Here is a 25,901-nt window from a genome sequence, read left to right on the forward strand (position 1 = left end):
GGAAAAACGTTGGCAAGAAAGACTCTTCTGTGGTAGGCCAGACATAGTGGCTGACACCTATAATCCCAGCACTTTGGGAGGCCCAGATGGGCGGATTACTTGAGGTCAGGAGTTCGAGACCAGCCTGGTCAACACAGTGAAACCCAGTCTCTACGAAAAATATAAAAATTAGCCGGGCGTGATGGCATGTGCCTGTAATCCCAGCTACTCGGGAGGCTGAGGCATGAGAATCGCTGAACCTGGGAGGCAGAGATTGCAGTGAGCCGAGATCAGACCACTGAACTCCAGCCTGGGCGACACAGTGAGTGAGAGTCCATCTCAAACAAATAAACAAAAGAAACTTCAAAAACATTTTTTAAAAGAAATACTCGTCTTTGGTTGCAGAATCTGGGGTATCTCAGAATGAAGAATCCTCCGGAGGAGGAGAAGATGAGCTGTGAAGAGTCTGTGCATTGGGCCAGGTAGGGATCTGTAATCTTCAAATAAAAAATTCCCTAGCTAGAAGTGGAAAGTTCTATAAGACATCCTAAGATGGTTTATCATTCCACATTTTTAGACCTCAAATCCTGAAGACGGTTGCTTTAGAGAGCTGCCTGTTTCTGTCCTTTCTTTATCATTTCCATTTTCTAATGATCAAAAACCTTCTAACTAGCCAGTCTGATTGCAGTTTCTTTCTCCTCCAATCCATGCTGAACAAACTACCAAGTAAACTTTTCCTAAATGCTGTCTGCATTGGGTCTGTCCAAGTTTCCTCAAAAGCCTTCAATGTTTCACGGCCCATATCTTCCAACGTTATGTTCCCATATGACCTATTTGTTTCTATTTCTCTAATATTCAGTGTCTGATCTATTCATGTCTACCTCTCCTTCTGTCATCATTGTGTCTGCTTGCCTACTTTTGCTCATGTTGCCCATGTTCTCTTTTTCTCTCCCTCATCCAGCCTTCAAGTACCACCACTAATCCTTAAGGCTTTTTCTTACGGCTTTTCAGGCTTAAGAACTACTCTAGGAGTCAAAATCTTGTTTATAAGGTTTAGTAGTTAATTTTCAGTACCACTGAACAATGTTCTAATAAGGTGACTTGTATTAGTTTCTATTTCTTTCAGTTATTAAGTTTTCTGAGGGTTGAGTCTATAATTAATCTTTCTTCTATAGTCTCAAATGCCTAAGACCGTTTTAAGACACATAAAAGATAAATAAATAATTGTTGATTGACACTCCAGTCCATAATTCAAATAAACTGTTTAAAGTAAATGTGTTTGTGTGTATTCCTGTTGTTGTCCCAAAAATTATCTACTTGATTATAATGAATTTTTAATCAAAGAACTGAGAAATATGTAATATGAATAAGATAGTAAAGATTCTTAACTATATATGTATGTGTGTATATATATATCTAATTTGTATTACATACATAGTTCTTTATATATACATAAAACTTCTCTGTAGCCAATTCCTACTTTGCAGTGATTTGACGCCAGACTGTGAAATTGGATTCCTTAGGTCATAAACGTGAATCTCCACTGCTAATACTAAACTAAATTCCCATGTTCGTTTGTCAGTAGAGGAGGGAATCAAAGATCAGAATGCTATGATGGACACATGGTAAGTAGCAAATCAGCATTGACCTAGAGAACAATCCTAGTCCTATGACTTAAGAGACAAATGCTCACTGATAGGTTACTTCATTGGTATGGTTGATTTTTTGAGAACCTTAAATAAAATTGAGGCAGAGTCTGCAGTGAGAGCTTTCCCATTCTCTTCCTAAACATGAGAGTATATAGATATAATGCATCATCGGAAAAGACAATCACAATTTAAAAGCCTTACTTGTTATCTCTCCAACCCTTTCTAAGACAGCTTTCTATAGGCTTCTCTGTATTTACTCATATTAATTTAAGATTATTGACTCAAATAATATATTAAATTTCAGAGAACTTACTGGGAGTAAATTTCAAGAACTATCACTTTATTATTATAATCTAGTCTTTGGCATATGTATCTAAAGAACAAATGAATATGAATACAAATAAAAAAATAATGTTTTTCAGAAGAAGTTGAAATAGCTCCATTCCGGATATTTTTAAAACTCTGATTCTCATTTTCATGTTATGAAAACTTAACACGTAATTTTCTGCCTGTCACACTTAGTAGATGACCAAAAACTGTCATCTTTTGTTTTTCCTGCAATTAATATCATGCCAGAATTTTAAAATGTGTAGAAGGTACTAAAGGCATGGTATGATTTATATAAAATTAAAAAATGCAGAGCACATAGTTCCTCACATAGGAAATTATTACTGTGGGTACACATTAAAGAATTAGTTTCAACCTTCTGAAACCCAAAGAGGGTAAAATTACCATAAAAGCCAACAGTTGGATCCATGTTGACTGTCTCTTCTTCAAACTATATTAGGAATAGATCAATAACATTAATCTCATCAAATTTCATTAAAGTCAATGAGATTGTTAATTTTCATTCTTTTCAGTGGACATTCTTTAATGCAGCAATTTAGAAGTGAGAAAATTATCATACTCCTTAGTATTTAAACAAAGAAATATTAGTGCAGATATTGCACATTTGAATCTTGAGCCATCAGATAAAATTAAGATATTTTATGAAACTAATTCATTGGTGACTAGGTTTTAAGAAAGTTCTGGTTTTCTATAGACACTGATTTTATAACATAGTCTTATTACACAAAGAACCGCCACTCAAGTACTCTAGATTAGAGAAATTCGGTCATTACATCAAAAAAAGAAAATTACGACGATTCAGTTTTAAAGGCAGTCAAACTAATATGCTTCCCATGAGAACATAAAGAAAACAAAGGAATGTTCTTGAGGAAACTTGTTAATTTCTTTTATTAAACAGCCCTGAATGTAACTAGATGAGATTAGCTAGGATCAGAGTTGAGTTGAAGCTAAATGAATTCTACGACAATGTTTTCCTTTCTCTTAAGATTTCTTGAGCACATTGGTCAGCTGAATTAATTGTATGAGGCATAAATTCAGAAGGAAAAAAAAACAAAAGAATCCTTGCCAGCATTCAAGGGATAGCAGAGTGCAGGCCACAACCTCCAGAGAACCAGTTATTGGTTTCTAGACTTAAACGTTTTGTGTGAAGCATTTTCATCAAATGATATAAATGTACAAGTCAGAGGTGACCATTTACTTTCATTACTGTTCAAATTCAATACCTTGCCTGACCCAGTCTCCTTGATGAAGTTTATGCTCTAATATGTGGCAACATTTGTGACATCCAGAGAGCAGCTCTGCCCAGTTAATGGTCATGGTGGCTTCTCCATCTTCACATGCACTAGCAGGCCGTTCAAACAGGGAAATCAAGGCTGCTGTGAAAGCAATCGCTTGAACCTTGATGGAGACATTGAAAGAACAACAGTCATGGACAGGATAATTGTTGCAAGAAGATTCTATGTTATTTTAGTTTAATAAGGAATAGCTCTTAATTTAATAAGAATTTCTTCAATACTATTTAAAGGATGCAGGCTGTTATACTAAAAAACAGAACAATTATTAGTTTGGTGACACAATTACTAAAGGGCAGTCTTTTACTTGTTTTTAAGACACATTCGTCGTTAAAATAGTAAGAATGAAAACCTTTCACAATTACAAAAGGAAATTGTTTAAATTAGCCTACTTCAGAGGTCACAGATATATTCTAGTTTCATTCAGTAAGTAATAATTTTTCATAGGTCGGGTGAAATTTGATAGGAAGACAGAAATATTTGTATCCAATATCTAGGTTTCAGAGCTGCCATCTCTAATCCTTTTGTTATATGATACAGGCAATGGGCACTCACTAGGAAATTGGTACTGAGAAACCCAATACTCTATGTAGGAAAACCAGAACAATAAATTTGAAAGCATTTTGAGGAGTAAATGTAATCATTTAATATTAAACATTTATTCATATTGGGATCTAATAAATTAAGCATCCTATGGTGAAAAAGGTTAGGAAGATCTTTTTTTCTAAATGAGAAAAGTGAGACTATAGACAGACCAAAAAACAAACAAACCCACACACACAATTAAGATTTGTTTTTGTAAGCAAGAAGACAAACTGTGACCTAATCCATCTCTTCCATGTCCAATGTGCATATAAGCCATAATGTAATTAAATTTGGAGGTCACACTCATTGCATTTTAATTTCTATTTTAAACTACAGTTTGATGATTAAATCCATAGTATTCAATCTTAATCTACCCTCACTTACCTTTCCAGTTATATCCCCAAAAGAAAGAATTGATTCATTGGCATCAAGAGGATCATACCAATAATCCATGCAAATTGGTGTTCCTTTCAGGCCTTGGAGTTTGTACTGGCAAGCAAATTCTTCTTTGGACAGCAGATCATAGAAACAAATCTCTTTACTTGTAAAAGCCACCGCTATCTAAAGTAGCAGAGTAGAAAATCAGAAAGTAATTCTGATGGATTTAGCAAAATTAATATGCAAAGCAGACATGCCACTCTAATTGCCAAATCAGACTTTGTTCTCTGAGGATCCTTAACAGTATTACAGAAGCAAAGAATAGTGGCACAAATGTACTTTATCCTAACTGTGGAATCTAGCCAAGAAGAAACGTTTCCTATTAGAGGCATTTGAACATGCTTTATTTCCTATCCCTATTCCACACGCTCAACAACATCCCCATCCATGGGAGACTAGACCTCTAATCACATAGGAGAGACTAAGGCACAAAGATATGGCATTATACAGTCATACCAGAAACTTTACAAACCATGTTTTATGATGCAAATAGAGACTTTCATGGAAATCATTTGATACAGACTCTATAAGTAGCTTTATCCGAAGTCAGAGAAAACCCTAAAGGCTATATGAGAAAGGGGAAAATATTTAACAACATAAAAATAAGTCAATAGAAAATGTCCCTGTGAAGATTCACACATTGGATTTACTAGAAAAAGACTTCAATTCAACATATATATATATATACACACACACATACACACACACACGCACACACACATATATATATATATTCAAACAACTAAAGAAAATAAGGTCTAAAGAAGTAAAGGAAAGTATGTGGCTGGGTGTGATGGCTCATGTCTGTAATCTCACCACTTTGAGAGGCCAACACAGGAGGATTGCTTGAGGCCAGGAGTTCAAGAACAGCCTGGGCAACATAGCGAGACTCCCATCTTTAAAAAAGAAAGAAAGAAGGAAAGAAAGAGAGAGAGAGAGAAATAAACAAGAATGATGTCTCATCAAATAGAGAATTTTAAGAAACATGCATAAATTATTAAAATCACCATTCTGCCAATATTTGCTCTTTAATTGGAGTGGTTAGTCCATTGATATAATTACTGAAAAGGTAAGATTTACATCTGCCATTTTTCTAACAGTATAGCCCCATAACACATGAAGCGAAAATTAAAATTATTGAAGACAGAGTAGGCATTTCAACAATAACAGTTGGAGATTTCAATACTCTACTTTCAATAACAGATAGAACAACTGAACTGAATTTCGGTAAGAAAATGAAGACTTGACAAACACTATAAACCAACTAGATCTCAGGTATGTCTAAAGAACACTCCATTCCAACCTCAGCAGGATGCATTTCTTCTCAAGTGCACATGGCACATTCTCCAGGGTAAACCATATATTAGGTCATAAAGCAAATCTCAATAAATTTAAAAGATTAGAAATTATGTAAATTATATTCTCCAAACACAATGGAATGAAATTAGAAGTATCATTCAACCAAACAAAATTTGGGAAATTCACAGCTACATGGAAATAAAACAACACACTTCTAAGTAACCAATGGGTCAAAGAAGAAATCACAAAAGACATGAAAAAAATACACTCAGATGAATGAAAACAAAAACACAACATACAAAAAACTTATGGAATAGAGTAAAAGCAATGTCTAGAGTAAAATTTATATTCGCAAACATCAATCTAAAAAAAATCTGAAATCAATAACCTAACTTTCCATCTTAAGAAACCAGAAAAAGAAGAGCAACCTAAATCCAAAGCCAGCAGAAGGAAAAAAAAAATAAAATTAGTACAGAAATAAAGCAAATAGAGAATGAAAAAGCAATAGAGAAAAACAACGAAATCAAATTAGTTCTTTGAAAATTGGCAAAACTTTAGCTAGACTAACCAAAAAAAAAGAGATGATAGGCCAGGCGCGATGACTCACGCCTGTAATCTCAGCACTTTGGGAGGCCGAGACGGGTGGATCACGAGGTCAGGAGATCGAGACCATCCTGGCTAAGATGGTGAAACCCATCTCTACTAAAAACACAAAAAATTAGCCAGGCATGGTGGCGGGTGCCTGTAGTCCCAGCTGCTCAGGAGGTTGAGGCAGGAGAATGGCGTGAATCTGGGAGGCAGAGCTTGCAGTGAGCCGAGATCCTGCCACTGCACTCCAGCCTGGGAGATAGCGTGAGACTCCGTCTCAAAAAAAAAAAAGAAAAAAAGAGATGATATAAATTACTAAAATCAGAAATAAAAGAGTGGACAGTACCATCGACGTTGCAGAAATAAAAAAGTATTAGTAAGATAATAAAATTATTATATACCAAGAAATTAGTTAACATTTATGAAATGCATAAATTTCAGGAAACAAAAACTATGTAAACCAACTCAAAAAGACAGAAAATATCAACAGAACTATGATGAATGAAAGATTAAATTAATAGTCAAAAAAAGTGTCACAAATAAAATCCTCAACTAGATGGCTTCACTGATAAATTCTACCAAACGTTTCAAGGAAAATACCACCAATACTTCTCAAACTCTTCCAAAAAATTACATCAAAGGTAACACCTCCCAAATCATTTTATCAGGCCAGGATTACCCTAATACTGAAACCAGAGAAAGACATCACAGGAATAGAAAACTGCAGATCTACACCTCTTAATATAAATGTAAAATGTATACTGAACTAAATACTAGCAAAGAGAATTTAGCAACATACAAAAAAGTTTACACATCATAGCAAAGTAATATTTATCCCAGGAAAACAAGGTTTGTTTAACATGCAAAAATCAATCAGTGTAATACATCATATTAATAGAATAAAAGACAAAAGCTATATGGTAATCTCAGTAGATGCAAACAATGCATTTGACAAAATCCAACACATTTTCATGATAAAAACACTCAACAAACCAGAAATAGAAGAGAATTTCTTCAACCTCATAAACAGCATGTACTACAACAACAACAACAAAAATCCTACAGCTGACATCACACATATTGGTGAAAAAATACATATATTCCCCATAAGATCAGAAACAAGACAAGGATGTTCACTCTCACCACTTCTATTTAATATGGTATGGAGTTTCTAGCCAGATAAATTAAGCAAGAATATGAAATTTTAAAATATCAATATTGAAAAGGAGGAAGTTAAACTAGATCTCTATATCTATTTGGAGATAACATGATATTATATATAGGAAATTTTAGAAATGCTCAAAAACACTACAGAACTAACACATGACTTCAGAAAGATGCAGAATATATTATCATTTTTGAAAAATCTATTGTATTTCTATACAATGAACAATCTAAAAATGAAATTACCAAAGGCAATGTTAAGAGAATGTAAAAACTAAGATGCAGGTTTTGCAAAGTATCCATCTGATAAATCTATCTACCCAGAATATATAAAAACTCTCAAAACTCAATAATAAGATAACAACCTTAATAAAAAATTGGAAAAGATTTGGATAGACATTTTACAAAATAAGATGTACAGGTAGCAAACCAGCACGTGAAAATATGCTTAACATCATTAGTCACTAGGTAAATATGAATTAAAGCCATAATAAGATCTAAATGCAGGCCTTTTAAAATGGCTAAAATTGAGAGAGAAAATAACTGATCATACCAAATGTTTGTGAGGCCATATCCACAAAATGGAATGCTGCAGAGCAATAAAAACTAGTAGTATACCTCAAAACATGGATAATTCTCAAAATAGTTATGCCATGTTAAAAAAAAAAAGAAAAGAAAGAAAGAAAAAGAACAGAAGGAGTACACACAGTATGGTGCCAATTATACAAAACTCTAGAAAATCCAAATTAATCTATAGTGACCGAAAGCAGATCAGTGCTTGCTTAACAAAAAAGGGATGGGGGGAGTTACTAAACACTGCAAGGAAATTTCTGAGGGTGATTAATATGTTCATTGTCTTCTTCATACTGTTGATTTTTTCACAGGTCATGTATGTGTTAAAATCTATCAACTTGGGACACTTTCATATGTGCAGTGTATTTTGTATAATTATATTTCAATAAATCTGTTTCAAAAAGAATAAAAGCAACATTCTTTAAGATTCTATATTGTGTAAGCACAAAAGAAAGACTAAGATTTTAGTTCAGTGGTGAAAAGAAGATACAGTGCAACAGAAATATCATATAATAATAACAGCACACTGTACACAGATATAAAAAAATCATCTGGACTATATCTTTTAATTCATACAAGTTAAATATTAGCACTAGATACTTAGCAAAAAGGAATTGGATCTCATGTCAGCAGCCACTATGGAGGCAGCAAAGACTGAAACCCAGGTCTAAAGTTGGCCTGCCTCAGTTTACAAGTCTTGGCAACCCTGATTACATCCTTTGTGACTGAGGGTAAATTATACAACTTCTCTTTGCTCAGTCTCTCATTTGTGAAGTGGGAATAATAACTACTCCATGGTGATTTTGAGAGGATGAATAGATAAGGGCATAGGAAGCTACTGAGGATGAGAATGATTTATGGTTCCAAACAATAGAGCATACATTTTCCCACTAAAAATAACTTGCCTTTTTGGAGAAATGCTGATTTTAGGTCTGGCATAGGAAATATACAAGATGATTCTAGAACATTTTGTCATACCAGGAAACAAAGAAGCTTTCAAGTGCTGTCAGGATCATAAAGAGACTCAGAAGCCAACCTGCATTGTTCCCACTCTCTGAAGAGGGTGCAATTTCTGGTATGGGATAACAACTCAGTAGATTAAAACAAATCAAAAATTTTAAACCCATGATTTTTCAATTATACTGATAATAATAATAATAGTACTCATTGTTTATTTTTAGACAATATTAGAAAACCAGCTCATTATTTTGAAAACTGGCAAAAAACGTGAAAAATTAGGCATTTATTCTGCCTTTAATTTGTACCACATGATGACTAAACAATTAATGGGATTATTTCTTTTTTATAAGGTATTCTAGCTTAAAGGAAAAGGAAATTGTGAAATTAGAATATCATCTTCTGACCCCTAAAAAAATTCATGGATTTAGGAATAGTCAGCAATAACTGCTAACATCTCAAGAAGAGGAAGAACCAGGTATTTAATACTTACTGGCTGAAGAACACATTGCCATCTGTTCTAAACAAACTAACCACTCCAAAACTACACAAGGCTTTACACTTGACTACCAATTCACTAGAAAAATCACGGAATGGCTGGACATATTAAACAACACCATGTAGACACAATCTGTGAACTCCAGACTGTGGAAAATTCTAAAGGACAAACCTTGGTTTCTTTAACAAAAACATCAACAGCAACAGCCAAAATTTGCAAAAAAAAAAAAAAAAAAGCAGGAAAAAGGAAAAGCATGTGTATCAAAAGAGACATATTAACCATTCACAATATTTGGACCTTATTCAGATCTTCGTTGAAACAAACTATTAATAAGACAATCAGGAAAATATGTACATGACTGGATATTTCATGATATTAAGAAAATATTGCTATGGGTATTAAGTGTGATAGCGGTATTTTGGCTATGCTAAAATAGAGACATCTTTTAGAAATACAGAAATATTTACAGATGAAATAATATGATGTTTTGGATCTTAAAGGGGAGGTATAGATGAAACAAGATTAGCTGTGAATTGAAAATTATTGAGTGAATACTGAGTACATCAGGTTTCTAATACTATTCTCTCTGCTTGTGCATGCACTTGAAAATTTTCATAGTAAAATCTACCTTCTGCTTAATATAAAATATTAACATGTGGATTCTTCAAGATCCAACCTTCCATGTCAAAATTATTTTACTCACAGTATGTTATCTTTCTGAGAGGTATAGGTATATGAAGATGTTTAGACCCAGTAGGCCCTATCTATTAGAATGAAGACACTGACTAGTACAGTGATCAAAATTAGATAAGCAGTTCTCCTTAATTGCACTGAATCCTGCCATGCACAGTAATAGCCTCTCAGTTCTACATATAGATCCATGATCCTGCTGTAAACTATACAGGAGTAAAGTTCTTATAAGCTAATAATGAAGCATGGTCTCATTGAAGACAGAGCCAGGAATCTGAGCCATCAGCCACAGTGTCATTACAAGGCACCCAAGAGAACAGCTTGGGAAATCATGTAGTTCTGTTGGCACTACCTGTTCTCCCTCCAGGTCAGGAGAAAGCCACCAAGAGTAATATAGCTTTCTATTACTGCTAGCCAGGAGTCCCACCCCACAACTTTTTCCTCTTTTACAAACAGTAATTTTTTTAATAAAGAGTCTGTACCTTGTTTACATTTTCCAGAGAAACCAGGCTTGTCACCCACAGGTGTTTGAGCTTGGTGGCATCTGAAGTGATGGGGAATGTTTCTTGCAGCTTTAAATTCTCTCCCCAGATTGCTAATAAACCTTCTTTACTAATCGTCAGATAATGACTTGAACTTTTTAAGAAAATTACTTTTTGAATGTTGTCCTTGTGTTTTACTGGGAGGAATTCCAGGTCCTTCCACTGGGGCACCACAGTTGCCTTTGCTTGTTCATCTTGCTTGTTAAGCTCTAGCAGTATAAAGGAAGTCAGCTTGTCCCAATTAATGAAGCCATCTTGGGCCACATCCACTTTGTCAAAGAGCTCCCCATATTCTTCCTTCGTGCCCCAACCAACAATCTCTGTCATCTTCTGTGTAAAGTCTTCTCTGGACATACAAATGATTTTCCTTGGCTCTGGGGACTAGAAACGGGAATCCAAAAACAATAATGAGACAATAGTGAAAGCATCATATGCACAAGAGCACTGTGCTACCCACAAAGGCGAATTTAATCAGCAATTCTGCCAACATGAAAAGAAAAATGTCTTTTGCTTGATAACAGTAATATACTCAAGTGAACTTAAGCTGGGGACCAAGTAACTGACAGGACTCGAAGTTGACATTCTCAGTCACAAAAAGTCAATCATAAAAGTCCTTATATCGGGAAGAGTAAGGCAGGAGAAGATGTGATGATGGAAGCATGGAGTGATGTGAGGCTGTGAGCCAAAGAATTCAGGTTACCTCTATTTAAGCTAGAAAAGGCAAGGAAAGTTTTCTCCCCTAGAGTCTGCAGAAGAAAGGCAATCCTGACAACTTGATTTTATCCCTGTAAAATCCCTTTGAGGTTTCTGAACTCCAGAACTGTATATTAATATATTTGTGTGTTTTAAGTCATGGTTTTTGGTAATTAGTTACAGCAGCAACAGGAAATTAATACAGACATATCTCCTTTTGTTGCACTTCGCTTTATTGTACTTTGCTGATACTGTGATTTTTACAAATTGAAGGTTTGTGGCAACCTTGCAAGTCTATCAGTGCCTTTTTTTTTTTCAATAGCATGCCTACTATCCCTGTGTCACATTTTGGTAATTCTTATAATATTTAAAATTTTATTAGTAGTAGTATTATATCTGTTACGGTGATCTGTGATCCGTAATCTTTGATGTTACTACTGTAACTGTTTTGCGGCAGCATGAAGCACGCCCATACAAGACAGCAAACTTAATACGTAAGTGTTGTGTATGTTCTGATTGCTGCACCAACCAGTCATTCCGCTTTCCCTTTCCCTTTCCTTGGGCCTTCCTATTTTTTCAGACACAAAAATACTGAAATTAAGCCAATTAATAACCCTATAAGAGCCTTGAAATGTTCAAGTAAAGTCAGAGTTTTACATCTCTCACTTTAAATCAAAAGCTAAAAATGATTAGGCTTAATGGGGAATGCATGCCAAAAGATGAGCGAGGTTGAAAACTAGGCCTCTTGCACGAAACAGCCAAGTTGTGAATGTAAAGGAAAAGTTCTTGAAGGAAAAGTGCTATTCCTTTGAACACGAGAATGATAAAAAAGTTAAACAGCCTTATTGCTGCTTTGAAGAAAGTTTTAGTGGTCTGGATAGAAGATCAAACCAGGCACAACATTCCTTTAAGCCAAAACCTAATACAGAGCAAGGCCCTAACTTTCCTTAATTCTATGAAGGCAGAGAGAGGTAAGGAAGTTGCAGATGAAAAGGTGAAAGCTAGCAGAGGTTGATTCATGAGGTTTGAAGGAAAGAAGTCATCTCCACAACATAAAAGTCAACATGAAGCAGAAACTGCTGATGTGGAAGCTGCAGCAAGTTATTCAGAATCTCTAGCTAAGGTAACTGATGAAGGTGGCTATACTAAACAATACATTTTCAATGTAAATGAAACAGCCTTATTTGGAAGAAGATGCCATTTAGGACTTTTCATAGCTAGAGCCATGCTTGGCTTCAAAGCTTCAAATGACAGAATGACTCTCTTGTTAGGGGTTGATGTAACTGGTGAGTTTAAGCTGAAACCAATGCTCATTTTTATTCCCAAAATTCTCTAAGGCCTTAAGATTTATGCTAAATCTGACTGGGCACAGTGACTCATGCCTATAATCCCAGAATTTTGGGAGACTGAAGGGGAGGATTGCTTGAGCCCAGGAGTTTGAGAAAAGACTGAGCAACATAGTGAGACTCCATCTCTACAAAAAATAAAAAAATGAGTTGGGCATGGTGACATGAGCCTATAGTCTTAGTTACTTGGGAGACTGAGGTAGGGGTATCACTCAAGCCTGGGAAGTAGAGGCTGCAGTGAGCCATGATTGCGCCACTGCACTCCAGCCTGGCCAACAGAGAAAGACCCTGTTTCTGTGCTCTATAAGTGAAACAACAAAGCCTGCATTATAGCACACTGTTTACAGCATGGTTTATTGAATATACATGGTTTACTGAATATACAGCACGGTTCACTGAAGCCCACTGCTAAGACATACTGCTTTGAAAAAATATTCCTTTTAAAAAGGTACTGCTCCACCATGTCCCTGGTGGCTCGAGAGCTCCAACAGAGATATACAAGGGGTTTAATATTGTTTTCATGCCTGCTAACACAATGTACATTCTGCAGCCCATAGATTAAGAAATAACTTCAACTTTCAATTCTGATGTTTTGTAGGGCATAGCTGCCATAGACAGTGATTCCACTGGTGGATGTGAGCAAAATAAATTAAAAACCTTTTGGAAAGGATTCACTAGAAGGGCATCATTTTAGATGCCATTAAGAATATTCATAATTCATGAGAGGAGGTCAAAATGTCAAAATTAACAGGAGTTTGGAAAAAAGTTGATTCCAACTCTCATGGAAGACTTTGAGGGGTTCAAAACTTAGATGAAGAAAGTTAACTGCGGATGTGGTAGAAATTACAAGAGAACTCCAATTAGAAGTGGAACCTGACGATGTGACTGAATTGCTGCAATCTCATGATCAGACTCGAATGGATGTGGAGTTGCTTCTTATAGATGAGCAAAGAAAGTTGTTTCTTGAGATGGAATCTATTCCTGGTGAAGATTCCATAAACATTGTTGAATGACAACAAAGATGTAGACTATTAAATAAACTTAGTTGATAAAGCAGTGACAAGTTTTGAGAGTATTGACTTCAATTTTGAAAGAAATTCTATTGTGAGTAAAACACTGTGAAATAGCATCTCATGCTACAGAGAAATCTTTCATGAAAGGAAGAATCCATTGATGTGGCAAATGTCACTGTTATCTTCCTTACGAAATTGCCATAGCCATCTCAGCCTTCAGTAACCACCACCCTGATCAGTCAGCAGATATCAACATTGAGGCCCTCCACTAACAAGAACATTACCTCTCGCCAAAGGCTCCAATGATTGTTAATTTTTTTAGCAATAAAGTATTTTTTAATTAAGATATGTACAGTTTTTTAGATATATGCTATTGGACATTTAATACCCCACAGTATAGCTTAAATATATCTTTTATTGCTCTAGGAAACAAAGAAATGTGTGTGACTCACTTTATCCTGATACCCACTTTATTGCAGTGGTCTGGAACCAAATCTGCACTATCTCCAAGGCGTGCCTGTCAAGTGGTTGATGAAAATTGGGTGAATCCCTGAAGAATGCTTAGTGAAGCCAGCAAAGTTACCCCATGGTGAAACTTTAATGAAAGGGCAATAAGTTAACTTCTATACACATGCCATTATAAAGAACAGTGAAGCCACATGCAATTGATTCTTGCTTTTCGTAGCTATATTCTATAAAGTCTCTGAGAACACTAAATTAGTAGATACTGAACCATTGCTCCTAGGGGAAACACAGGGTTAAGTTTCTGCAAGCCTCTGCACAACTGCTCACTACATAATTTTGTTTATGTGTGTTTCTGTTGAAAGACATGTTATTTAATATATTGTTAATTAATCACAATTAAATTCATAGCCAACAGCATCATAACTTGTGCCTGAATGAAGCTAACACATATATTTTCTCGGTGAGACATATCTCAGCCTTCTCGTGCTTAGGAACACTAGCCAGCACTCCACCACCATACTTGGGGGCCATTTTAAAGTGTGAAATCCCCAACAATAAGCACAACATGTGAAAAACGTGGCACTAAAGAGGTGTTGAAAACAATGAGATCACTTGGACACAGGGTGAGGAACATCACATACTGGGGCCTGTCAGGGGGTGGGGGACTAGGGGAGGGATAGCATTAGGAGAAATACCTAATGTAAATGATGAGTTGATGGGTGCAGCAAACCAACATGGCACACGTATACCTACATATCAAACCTGCACAAGGTGTACATGTACCCTAGAACTTAAAGTATAATAAATAAAGAAAAAAAAGAAAAAAAGAAATTGCCGTATGGTAAAAAAAAAAAAAAAAAAAAAAAAGGGAGAGAGAGAGAGAGCGAGAGAGAGGTTAAAAAGGACGCTTGCTTACAATATGAGGGCTGAACAAGAAAGCAGACTGTTGCCTTGTTTGATCTCCGCTTGGAATGTACACATTGGGAGACTCAAATTTTTTGCCACTCTGCACATGTCTGGGAAAGACCATTAAAGTGACACGAGTATTGATTTGGGGATTAATCAATTTTAGGAAGTAGGCAAATTTTCAAGTATAAAATTCACAAATAATGAAGATTAACTGTATTTCAAACAAGTATTTAGCTTAACATTGATGGGCTGTTTAGTTCAGTGAGATTCATTATGAGAGAATAAACTTTTCCCACCATGTCAGAGCCAGAGTCAGGCCTGGAAGAAGCACAAGAGGCAGCATACTGTGGAGCAGGTCAAACCAATGTAGGTTTAAGCCTGGTTCCACCAGAGATTGTGAGAACTACTGGCAAGGTACTTCACTGCTAATTTCCCATCTGTAAAGTAGGTAAAGCAGTATCAGTTGTAAGAAAATTGTTATGAAGATTAGCTGAGATAATAGAGGTTAGTTTAATGGAGGTTAGTCTAGGCACTTAACTAATTAAAATAACTTTCTGAGAAATAATTGATATCAAGCCCTTTGAACCAGCCAGGAGTTAATTATTCGTATCTTTTTTCAGTTATTTTTAGTCCAAAATGTTTAGATAGCTGGACATTTTTGAGGGACCCAGATTTTAAGGGTAGAGGAAGAAACCTGGTCCTAAAAGTGCTCCATCTGTGTCAAAACTGCAAACTATTTCTGAAAACTAAGGCAATGTTGATTTTTATTTTAAACTATTACATAATGGCATCAATCAGTCTCTTAGATTGTCTCATCAATAAAACAACATTTAAAAGCAGAATATCAGTGTATTTTCTTCCTATAAGCTGGTAGTTTACTTTTTATTTCTGAGAATAAGAAACTACTCTGACAAATATCAAAACAATTTCTTCTTTACATTTAAGAATGTAGAATTAGAAACAAATTGTAAATGACAAATTTTCTTTCCCAAAGTAATATAAGCAATCAACTACATACTTTTCTGCACATTGATAATGCCAATATCCACTGGGGAAAGAGACAAGAAATATGGCTAGGTTATGAAATTTGGCCCAAAAAGTACAGTTGTATGATATCCCTGGCAGTTCTGTTATCCATTGTTCACCCATTAGCTTGTTAAGTTTGAAAATGAAACCATGTTTTAGCCATACCTTCAGTTAAAATCTAGTAGTTTATTTTTACTAAAAAATCCTAACTTTTTTGAAGAAGCACGATGCTTTGATTAATATGTTGTTTATTAATTCTATCATATGCCAACTTGAATAAATTAGTTAAATGTACAATTAAGGTAATTGATCTTTTATACAAGCTTAAAAGCACAAATGCATTAACTTTTACCACATAATTAATTCTTGTTTTATCAGTGACTCCCACCCTCTGGGACTAGAATTAATTCATTCATGTCTTCATACTATATATATCATACACTGTGGTTGGGAAATCGTGTGGTAGTGAAGAAGGTGGAGCTCTAAGTCTTAGCCCCAATTATGGCACCTCTAAGTAGGAATAATAATAATGAATTCCTAGTGCTGTTATGAAGAGCTATTCATAATTTAATGTACATATAGCACATAAGGATAATTTAATGTATGTATAGCACATTTATATTCAATAAATGTTAGTGCCCTACTAAAGGGTTTGGGGAATAGAAAAATTATAAATTGAGTCGTCATGTCAGCAATGATGATTTTCTGAGAATTTAGTCAAACTCGTGTGTGTGTGTGTGTGTGTGTGTGTGTGTAAGGCTTTGGAGACGTTCATAATTACTAATATTAGTGATCTCTACCAGGGTGGCTAGTTACTAACTAGATAGTTCTTAAAGATTTGTTAGGGGCCCAGAGAATAGGTGCAGGAGACTGTACCAGCAGAATGGTCTGAAACTCTCTGCTTCTATGACTATTATCATCATAGCAGCAGATCTAATTTTTGTCTTAAAAAGAAACAACCATACACACTGTTTCAGCTGCTCTTCTTTAAAGGCACAAATATAAAACTGTCCTAAGTGAGCCTGGTGAAAGTAAAGTTTACCTGTTCCCAGGACCATGGCTCTTTCACATATACAAGAGCGACATTTCATCCATGTGAGTAATCCCAGCTTCTGTCTTGTCTTTAGCCACTCATAGTGCTGCTCTGTGAGCCAAATATCCCCATCCTGGACTTACTGGCGGAAAGTAATTCCACAGAAAGAAAGCAAAGATAACCTTTCAATCTAAAAAGGAACTTACATAGAGCATCATTTAGTTGCTACAAACTCTTAGTTTGCATTAGATTCAATACTGAGTGGCGAAATAATTTACCATTGAGCTGTCTTTAGGGATATACATACACATGCATATACAGACATACATCTTCAGATTAGTGCTAATTTAGTTAATGTCTGGGCTTTATGCCTGGATTTGACACATAACATTTGTATGCCCTTAAGCCAGTCATGACCTCTCTCAGGGTTTGCATGAAGTACCAAAAAGATAATCTGTATGAAGGCCATCTTCTTTACATTAGACAACTCTATTCAAGCATCAATTATTGCTGACGCATCTACAACAGGATGAATTCACAAGTATACACTTAATATAGATAGGGAAATATTAGGACTTCAGGAAATTTTACTTCATTATAAAACATAGAGCATAAAATAATTCTCATTTCCTTCAATGAAAAGTTTAATTACTATGGCTTTAATAAAATCTTTATTATTCCAATAAACAATGTACTCCCATTCAAATGTAGGCTTTCAAATAAAAACTACTTAATAGTGTTTTAAAGATATGTCCTTTGATTTTTATTAATCTGTGTTATCTATATGGTCTTTTTGAGGTAATAATTAGTGCTCATGCCTCTGTTAGAACTCCTCTTCTAATAAAGGTGAAAAGTATATGAGCCATTAGAAAACATAATCTCATTCAGCTCTTCCTAGTACAATGTTTGTACATTTATTTTGCTATATCTATTTAACTACTAAGAAAATAACCAGTTATTAAATTGTCTACACTTGTTGTGGCAAGAGCCAGAAAGCTAATATACTCAGAAAGTCCAGCTGATTATATCACTAGACACAACTTTAGACCTTTTGAAAATGTTCCTGTCTTCCTGAATTCTTTTCAAAGAATATTCTGAAAATCATTTCCTTTTGCCTAAAAAGCATGTTTTGCAGTTACAGTCAGTTCTAGTGAGCTGCCTGTCTATTTAGAAAAAGCATAAACTCTAAAATTTCCTTCAGCTCTGAGCTTTATAAGATTTGGATTTAACCATAATTTATATGAAAAGTGAGCTCTAACCATAAGTGCAAAACTTTAAAAAAAAAAACCTTGACCCTCGACAGGCATTTTTGCCATTAAGAAGAGATCATGTGCCATTGGCAACTTGAGTGTGCCAACATACTTTTACAAATGTTTATTTTTTGCACAAAAGAGTCCACGTGTATTATAGAAAATGAAGATAATTTAAAAATTAAAATCATTTATAATGCCGTCAGCCTTTCAGATTTATTTCTAGGCAGAAACAGAAATGATCACTTATTATTTATAAAATAGCATCATGATATACATACATATCTTTCTATGTTGCTTTTTCCACTTATATCATACCATAAAGCTATGCCTCTTACAATATACATTGGTCTTTATTACTATTTTTAATGACTGCACAATATTTTATAGTGAAGACATACAATTATTTATAATCCCATTATTAAAAATTTCAATCGTTCCCAATGCTTTACAATTTTATATAAACAACCCAGCAACATATATATATTCCTACATACACATCATTGCTAAGCTGTCCAATTATTTCCTAAGGGAAATTCTCTAGAAGCATAATTACTGAATCAAAGAATTTACATGTCCTGAAAGTTTTTTAAATATATTTTGCCAAATCCTCTTCTAAAAGGTTGAATACATTTACATTCCCATCAACAAAGTAGGAGGTTGCCTGTACTCAAGACCCTCATAAAGGTGTGGTATTATTCTTCTTAAGACTTATCGATTGGTTGCTAAAGTATAGTTCTATTAAATAAGCCTAAATATTACTTACTTTCTGGAGGAAAAATATATTTCTAAAGCGGACATTTTATCTTTCAAAATCTGCCAACCCTTAGAAATGTTGTTTATATTTTCGTCCCCTCTTTCCAATAGCATATTTCATAATGAAATGAGGAAAGAAATACTTTCTTTTCTCCTACTCTGCAAATAGGAACTTGGCCAAGACAAAAGTCCCAGTTCAACACTATTGAGAAAGCATAATTCAACTTGGTCTGGGTATTTTCTCTTCTGTCAACGGTTGTCAGTGGGTTAGCATTTCACTGACCCAAGGTTTACTGCCCTTAAGTCATTGGTGAGTATTTGTTTCCAGAAACTGAAAATAAATGTCAAATGATAAGTTGTAAGCCACTGGGAGAAATACATCCATCTATCCTTCCACCTATTGATCTATTCATTAATAAATGTGTATTAAAGATGTATACCATATAAAGCAGCACAGCATAGGTATACTTATTTGTTCAGTTAACAAATGTTTATTAAGTGTCGGTTCCATGCCAAACATTATTGTAAGTACTCACCACTAAATTTTTAAAAATTTTTTTATTTCCATAGGTTTTTGGGAAAGAGGTGGTATTTAGTTACATGAGTAAGTTTTTTAGTGGTGATCTGTGAGATTTTGGTGCACCCATCACCCGAGCAAAATACACTGAACCCAATTTATAGTCTTTTATTCCTCAATCCCTTCCCACTCTTTTTCCCTGAGTCCCCCAAGTCCATTGTATCATTCTTATGCCTTTGCATCCTCATAGCTTAGCTTCCACTTGTGAGTGAGAAATACGATGTTTGATTTTCTATTCCTGAGTTACTTCACTTAGAATAATAGTCTCCAGTTAAATTCAGGTTGCTGCAAATATCATTAATTCATTCCTTTTTATGGTTCAGTAGTATTCTATTGTGTGTATGTGTGTATATATATATGTGTATATCACACACACACACATATATATGTATATCACAGTTTCTTTATCCACTTGTTGATTGCATATATATATGTATATCACAGTTTCTTTATCCATTTGTTGATTGCATATATATATATGTATATCACAGTGTCTTTATCCACTTGTTGATTGATGGGCGTTTGGGTGGCTTCCACATTTTCACAACTTCAAATTGTGCTGCTGTAAACATGCTTGGGCAATATCTTTTTGGTAAAACAACTTCTTTTCCTCTGGGTAGATAACCAGTAGTGAGATTGCTGGATCAAATGCTAGTTCTACTTTTAGTTCTTTAAAGAATCTCCACACTGTTTTTCATAGTGGTTGTACTAGTTTGCATTCCTATCAGCAATGTAGAAGTGTCCCCTCTTCACTACATCCATGCCAACATGTATTAGTTTTTAATTTTTTATTATGGTCATACTTGCAGGAGTAAGGTGGTATCACATTGTGGTTTTGATTTGCATTTCCCTGATCATTAGTAACGCTGAGCACTTTTTCATATGTTTGTTGGCCATTTGTATATCTTCTTTTGAGAATTGTCTATTCATGTCCTTAGCCCACTTTTTGATGGGATTGTTTCTTTTTTTCTTGCTAATTTGTTTGAGTTCATTGTAGATTCTGGACATTAGCCCTTTGTCAGGTGTATAGAGTGTGAAGATTTTCTCCCACCCTGTGAGTTGTCTGTTTACTCTGCTGACTGTTCCTTTTGTTGTGCAAAAGTTCTTTAGTTTAATTATGTCCCAACTATTTATCTTTGTTTTTATTGCATTTGCTTTTGGGGGGTTCTTGGTCATGAAATTCTTGCCTAAGCCAACATCTAGAATGGTTTTTCCAATGTTATGTTCTAGAATTTTTATAGTTTCAGGTATTAGATCCATCTTGAGTTGATTTTTGTATAAGATGAGACATGAGAATCCAGTTTCATTCTCCTACATGTGACTTGCCAATTACCCTAGCATTATTTGTTGAATAGGGTGTTCTTTCCCCACTTTATGTTTTTGTTTGCTTAGTTGAAAATCAATTGGCTGTAAGTATTTGGCTTTATTTCTGGGTTCTCTATTCTGTTCTGTTGGTCTATGTGCCTATTTTTATACCAGTACCATGCTGTTTTGGTGACTATGGCCATAAAGTATAGTTTGAAATCAGGTAATATGATGCCTCCAGGTTTGTTCTTTTTGCTCAGTCTTACTTTGGCCATGTGGGCTCTTTTTTGGTTCCATATTAATTTTAGGATTGTTTTTCCTAGTTTTGTGAAGAATGATGGTGGCATTTTGATAGGAATTGCTTCGAATTTGCAGATTTCTTTTGGTAGTATGGTCATTTTCACAATGTTACTTCTATCCATCCATGAGCATGGGATGTGTTTCTATTTGTTTGTGTCATCTATGATTTATTTCACCAGAGTTTTGTAATTTTCCTTGTAGAAGTCTTTCACCTCACCTCCTTGGTTAGGTATATTCCTAAGTATTTTATTTTTTCTTTTGCAGCTATTGTAAAAGGAGTTAAGCTCGTGATTTGATTCTCAGCTTGGTTGCTGTTGGTATATAGGAGAGCTACTGATGCGTGTACATTAATTTTGTATCTGGAAACTTTGCTGAATTATTTTATCAGTACCAGGAGCTTTTTGGAGTAGTCTTTAGTGTTTTCTGGGTACAGAGTCATATCATCAGCAAACAGCAACAGTTTGACTTACTCTTTACCAATTACTTTGAACAAGACGACAAGATCAATGCTCTTTGAATACACACACTTCAATGTAGAGACTAGGTGTGCTGGTTACTAATAACACATGTTTTTAGGTTATCAAAAGTAATAAGATTACAAGCATCACATTAACTATTGCTTTTCCTAATTTTAAATGGCATGTAGCCTTTAAGCATGCTGAAACATTCCATTAAAACGTATTTTGTATGGACTAGATACCTTTCCATAATTTTGAAGTTGACTGATTTTATTTCAGATCATTAGAATGCTGCAATGCTTTTTTTATCTACACGAAAAATTGCTCATAATAGGATCTCAAAATTTTATTTTCTTCATAAGCTGCTAGTTTTATCAACACTTCACCAAAATTAATATTTCTTTTGTCAGACATTTGGTATGATTTTTCTTTAATGTTCCATGACAGCTGAATGAGTATACGCTATCAATATGCAGCCTTTTCCCCTATAACTATAATTACATTTAAAATTAACATGCTGGTTTCTCATGCTTCATTCTGTTGTACTTGCCTCAATTTCCCTTGGTTACAAAGCATATTGGTTATGAATATGTATTAGGGTTTGCTGTCAAATTCTGTGAACGTCTCCTGGAGCAGAAGATTAGATATGTTATTGCAAAACAGATGCATCAGTTTATATCATCCCCTGCAATTTTTACCTACTAATGAACATTTATGAGAAAATGAACAACAGAACAGGGGAAATTAGTCTGCTAGTCAAGGTCCATAGCACTCTTTTTTTCTTGCTTCAATAGATTTTAGTAGAATTTAATTTTCATTTTTACTATACTATCAATTATTCAAGAGCCCATCAGTTTGAATAAAGTTAAAGTTTCGTAACTAACAAAGACACAAACCTTGACTGAATTTAAGGTTTGGAACCAAACTCTCACAAGTCAATAATTCAACATTTCGATTTCCTATCTAGCTGGTGAATTAGAAGTGAATCAAAGCTGAAGGAGGAAAAACTCAATAAATCTTTCTCTTTTAAATGAAGATGATCATCACCCCTGAGAAATATAATTGTTCTTAATAATTTTCTCTAAGTCTGTGAAATTCTTCAATATCTGCTATGGATCTAAAGTGTAGTTTATCACTATCATCTTTTGCGCCTAGGGTAGAAACTTGGGGGAGTAAGAGTGACCAGTGAAATGGTGCAGCCAACAGAGAGCTGAGCTACATTGATTTTCATTTGGAAATCTCACTGTAGCAATACAAAGATATATTTTTTTAAATTGCTATTCCTTTGTTGGAGACCATGATTATGGCAAAGAAGTTTATGCATCCATAGGATCATAGATTCATACCATGTTGGAGCTAGAAGAAAGTTTAGAGAATCTACACCAAACCCTTCCTTTAAAGGGAAGAAACCGATGTTCAGGCTTATTAAGAAAAGATTTCTCTGAGGTCACATAGTTCACTATTGGCAGAAACAGACCTAGAACCAAGAATTTCCAATTCTTAACCACTTTTACCACACTTCAAATACACTGGCTTCAACAAAATCTGATTTTCTTTAGGATAACACAGTCATGAACAAACCAGAAAAATATGAGGTTGGAATGTATACTCCCAAATAATCTTATACTATTTTGATAAAAGCTATCTATTTAGAAGCCTAAAGCTTTATAATGATATACTTACATTTCACATATAAACTTTGAATCGATAAGATAAGCATAAAAAGTCAGAAAGATTCTAATCCACGTTCTGAGGGGAATCTTTTCACCAAACTATCAGCTCTTTCTTACTGTCACATCCTTCTCAAACCAAAGATCACACTTCAACCAATCTCTGGTAATTATCTTCGTTCTTTGGTTCTGCCATCCTTTCACCCCAGATATCTGGCAAAACACAGCACTGGAAAAGTATCCTCTCTGTGCCTATACCCAGGCTGCTGAACACTAATGGGTAGGGCAGAATGATGTCACCACAACAAAATAATGATCTCCAACCTCAAATGTCCCTCTATAATACTAGGAATGCTTCCACGTTTTCTTGCTGAACTCTCACTCTTGTTCTCTACTTCTTTTAAACTCCTACTTTATCATTTCCCTTCTCTTTCTGATAAAGAAATTTGACTCCTAATCCACAAGGAAAGGGAGCGAAAGATAGAGAATGAAAAGGGGGAGAAAGAAATGGAGGAATCAATTAGGTCAAAATATCCTTAATGTTTTTACACCCAAATATATAATGACCTGTATCTGCAGCCATCTCCTTCTCCCCTGTGACAGCAGAACTTCTGTGTTCTGGATACATCCTTCTCCCACCACCTAGAGAATCTCTTCTATTGTTATTCTCTCTTGTTCTCTATTGACTCCTTTTCATCAGCATTTAAACATGATTAAGTCATTCGATTAACCATCTTCCCTTGACATTGCCATCTGCTTTTTGCTACTGTCTCATCCTTCTTTCACCCAACTTGAAATAATCATGTTCTCACATTGTCTCAATTTCTTCACCTCCAGCTTACTCAACCTATTGCAATCTAGCAGCTCCACTGAAGCTGCTCTTAACAAGAAGACCAAAAATCCTGTGGCTAAACATTTCAATACATTTTTTTTCTGGTTCTCATCTGATAAAAGTGAAAATGTACCAAGTTAATGTTTAGTGCCAAAATATCTTTGTTTGGGAAAATAACTTGAGGTTCCCATTTAGTTGGAAAATGAAACCTGAGTTAAGTGCAAGACCCCAATCAAGAAAGAACAGGGATCAAGCTGCTGTAAAAAAAGAGGAAACTAATTTAGTGTTTGTTTTTCTTGATTTTTTTATTCGATTAGACAGAGGGAGAGAGGAGGAAACGGTGGCTGAAATGGGAGGTGGAAAGGATGGGAGACTCCAAGATGGCAGAGGGTTGCATAGTAATAAACTGCCATTGAGAAAACCCCACAGGCAATATGGCTAAAATTATTTTAATAATGGGAGTATCTGTGTGTTTCTGACATATTTCCCACTCCAACCCACACACCTACTTCCCAAAAACCTTCAGTTGCATCTACTTGACTTGTAAATGCTTTCTGAATGGAAAGTCTTGAATAACTACATAAGGAGCTGAGTCTCAGGCATGTGTTAATCTGATAGAGAAGAGAGATGGCAGCTGCAACGGAGGGCAGGCAGAGGTGATTTTACATTTGCAGAAATTTGGAAAGGGCTTTGGATTTCCAATATTATGGCATAAGGGTTCGAGCCAATGATTCCATCTCTCTAAGTTTGGAAGACTCTCACCCATGAGTTATGTGTTTTTAATATGTATCTCTGCAGAATTTGCCTCTGTTGACTCTTCCCTACTTCTAAGAACATTTGCTTTCCTTGGTTTACATTACACTGTGTTTCTCAGCAACACTTCTGATCACTCCTTCTCAGTATCTCTTGTAAGTACCACTTTTTCTGTGGTACTTACAGAAAGATAAAACAAAGATAAGACAGGATGAGGTATTAGCTTTTGGCCCTATGACCTGTTCCCTTCTCCCATCATATACCTTAGCTGGTTTATATGACCCAATTTCTTAGGCTTCAAACATGGTCTAATTGCTGAGAATGCCCAAAGAAATATCTTTATCTAGACCTCTCTTCTGAGCACTAAATCTTTATATCCTATTTCCCTTCTGGATATATTAACTTGGAAGTCCTGTATAGATAATTCAAATCAACATGTCTAAATAACAATTCATTTTCCCTCAGAAATAATCTGTTTTTCCTCTTTTCTTTAGATTTAAATATTTTCAGAATTAAACACTGGGGGAAAACACAGCCTACAGGTCCATGAATATGACAGAGGTTGAATGAACCAAACTACATTTAACAAAACGGTATAATACAGCTGTTAAACAAATGAAAATACTCTCTATCAACTTATATGGATATACATTGTTAATCAAATACAATTAAAATGCCACAGAGAATAAGTGTATGCTATGTTTTATGTGAGAGAGAAGGTAAAAAAAAATGCACATAGAGAAACATGTATTTAAAACAACAGAACCACAGAAAATATTTTCAGAAGTTAATGAAAATTATTATCAATGCAGAATGAGAGGATGGGAAGAAAAGGATAGGGAAGATAATAACATTTTTCTAAATATGCATTTTTATACTGTTTTGTCTTGAGAACCATAAAAATGTTTCATA

General features: G+C 34.9%; 1 protein-coding gene across 1 annotated transcript in view; it reads right to left on the bottom strand.

The window, feature by feature from the left end:
• WDR49 (WD repeat domain 49) overlaps positions 1–25,901 on the bottom strand; it is a 181,871-nt gene that overhangs the window by 144,084 nt on the left and 11,886 nt on the right. The window contains exons 3-5 of the mRNA XM_011998220.1: positions 10,544–10,984; positions 4,238–4,414; positions 3,200–3,374 (exon numbers count right to left, since the gene is read on the bottom strand). Coding sequence (XP_011853610.1) covers positions 3,200–3,374; positions 4,238–4,414; positions 10,544–10,984 — 793 coding nt within the window. The remainder of the gene's footprint in view (positions 1–3,199; positions 3,375–4,237; positions 4,415–10,543; positions 10,985–25,901) is intronic.

Source organism: Mandrillus leucophaeus, unplaced genomic scaffold (assembly GCF_000951045.1).
Source record: "Mandrillus leucophaeus isolate KB7577 unplaced genomic scaffold, Mleu.le_1.0 Scaffold561, whole genome shotgun sequence".
NCBI classification, from domain to species: domain Eukaryota; kingdom Metazoa; phylum Chordata; class Mammalia; order Primates; family Cercopithecidae; genus Mandrillus; species Mandrillus leucophaeus.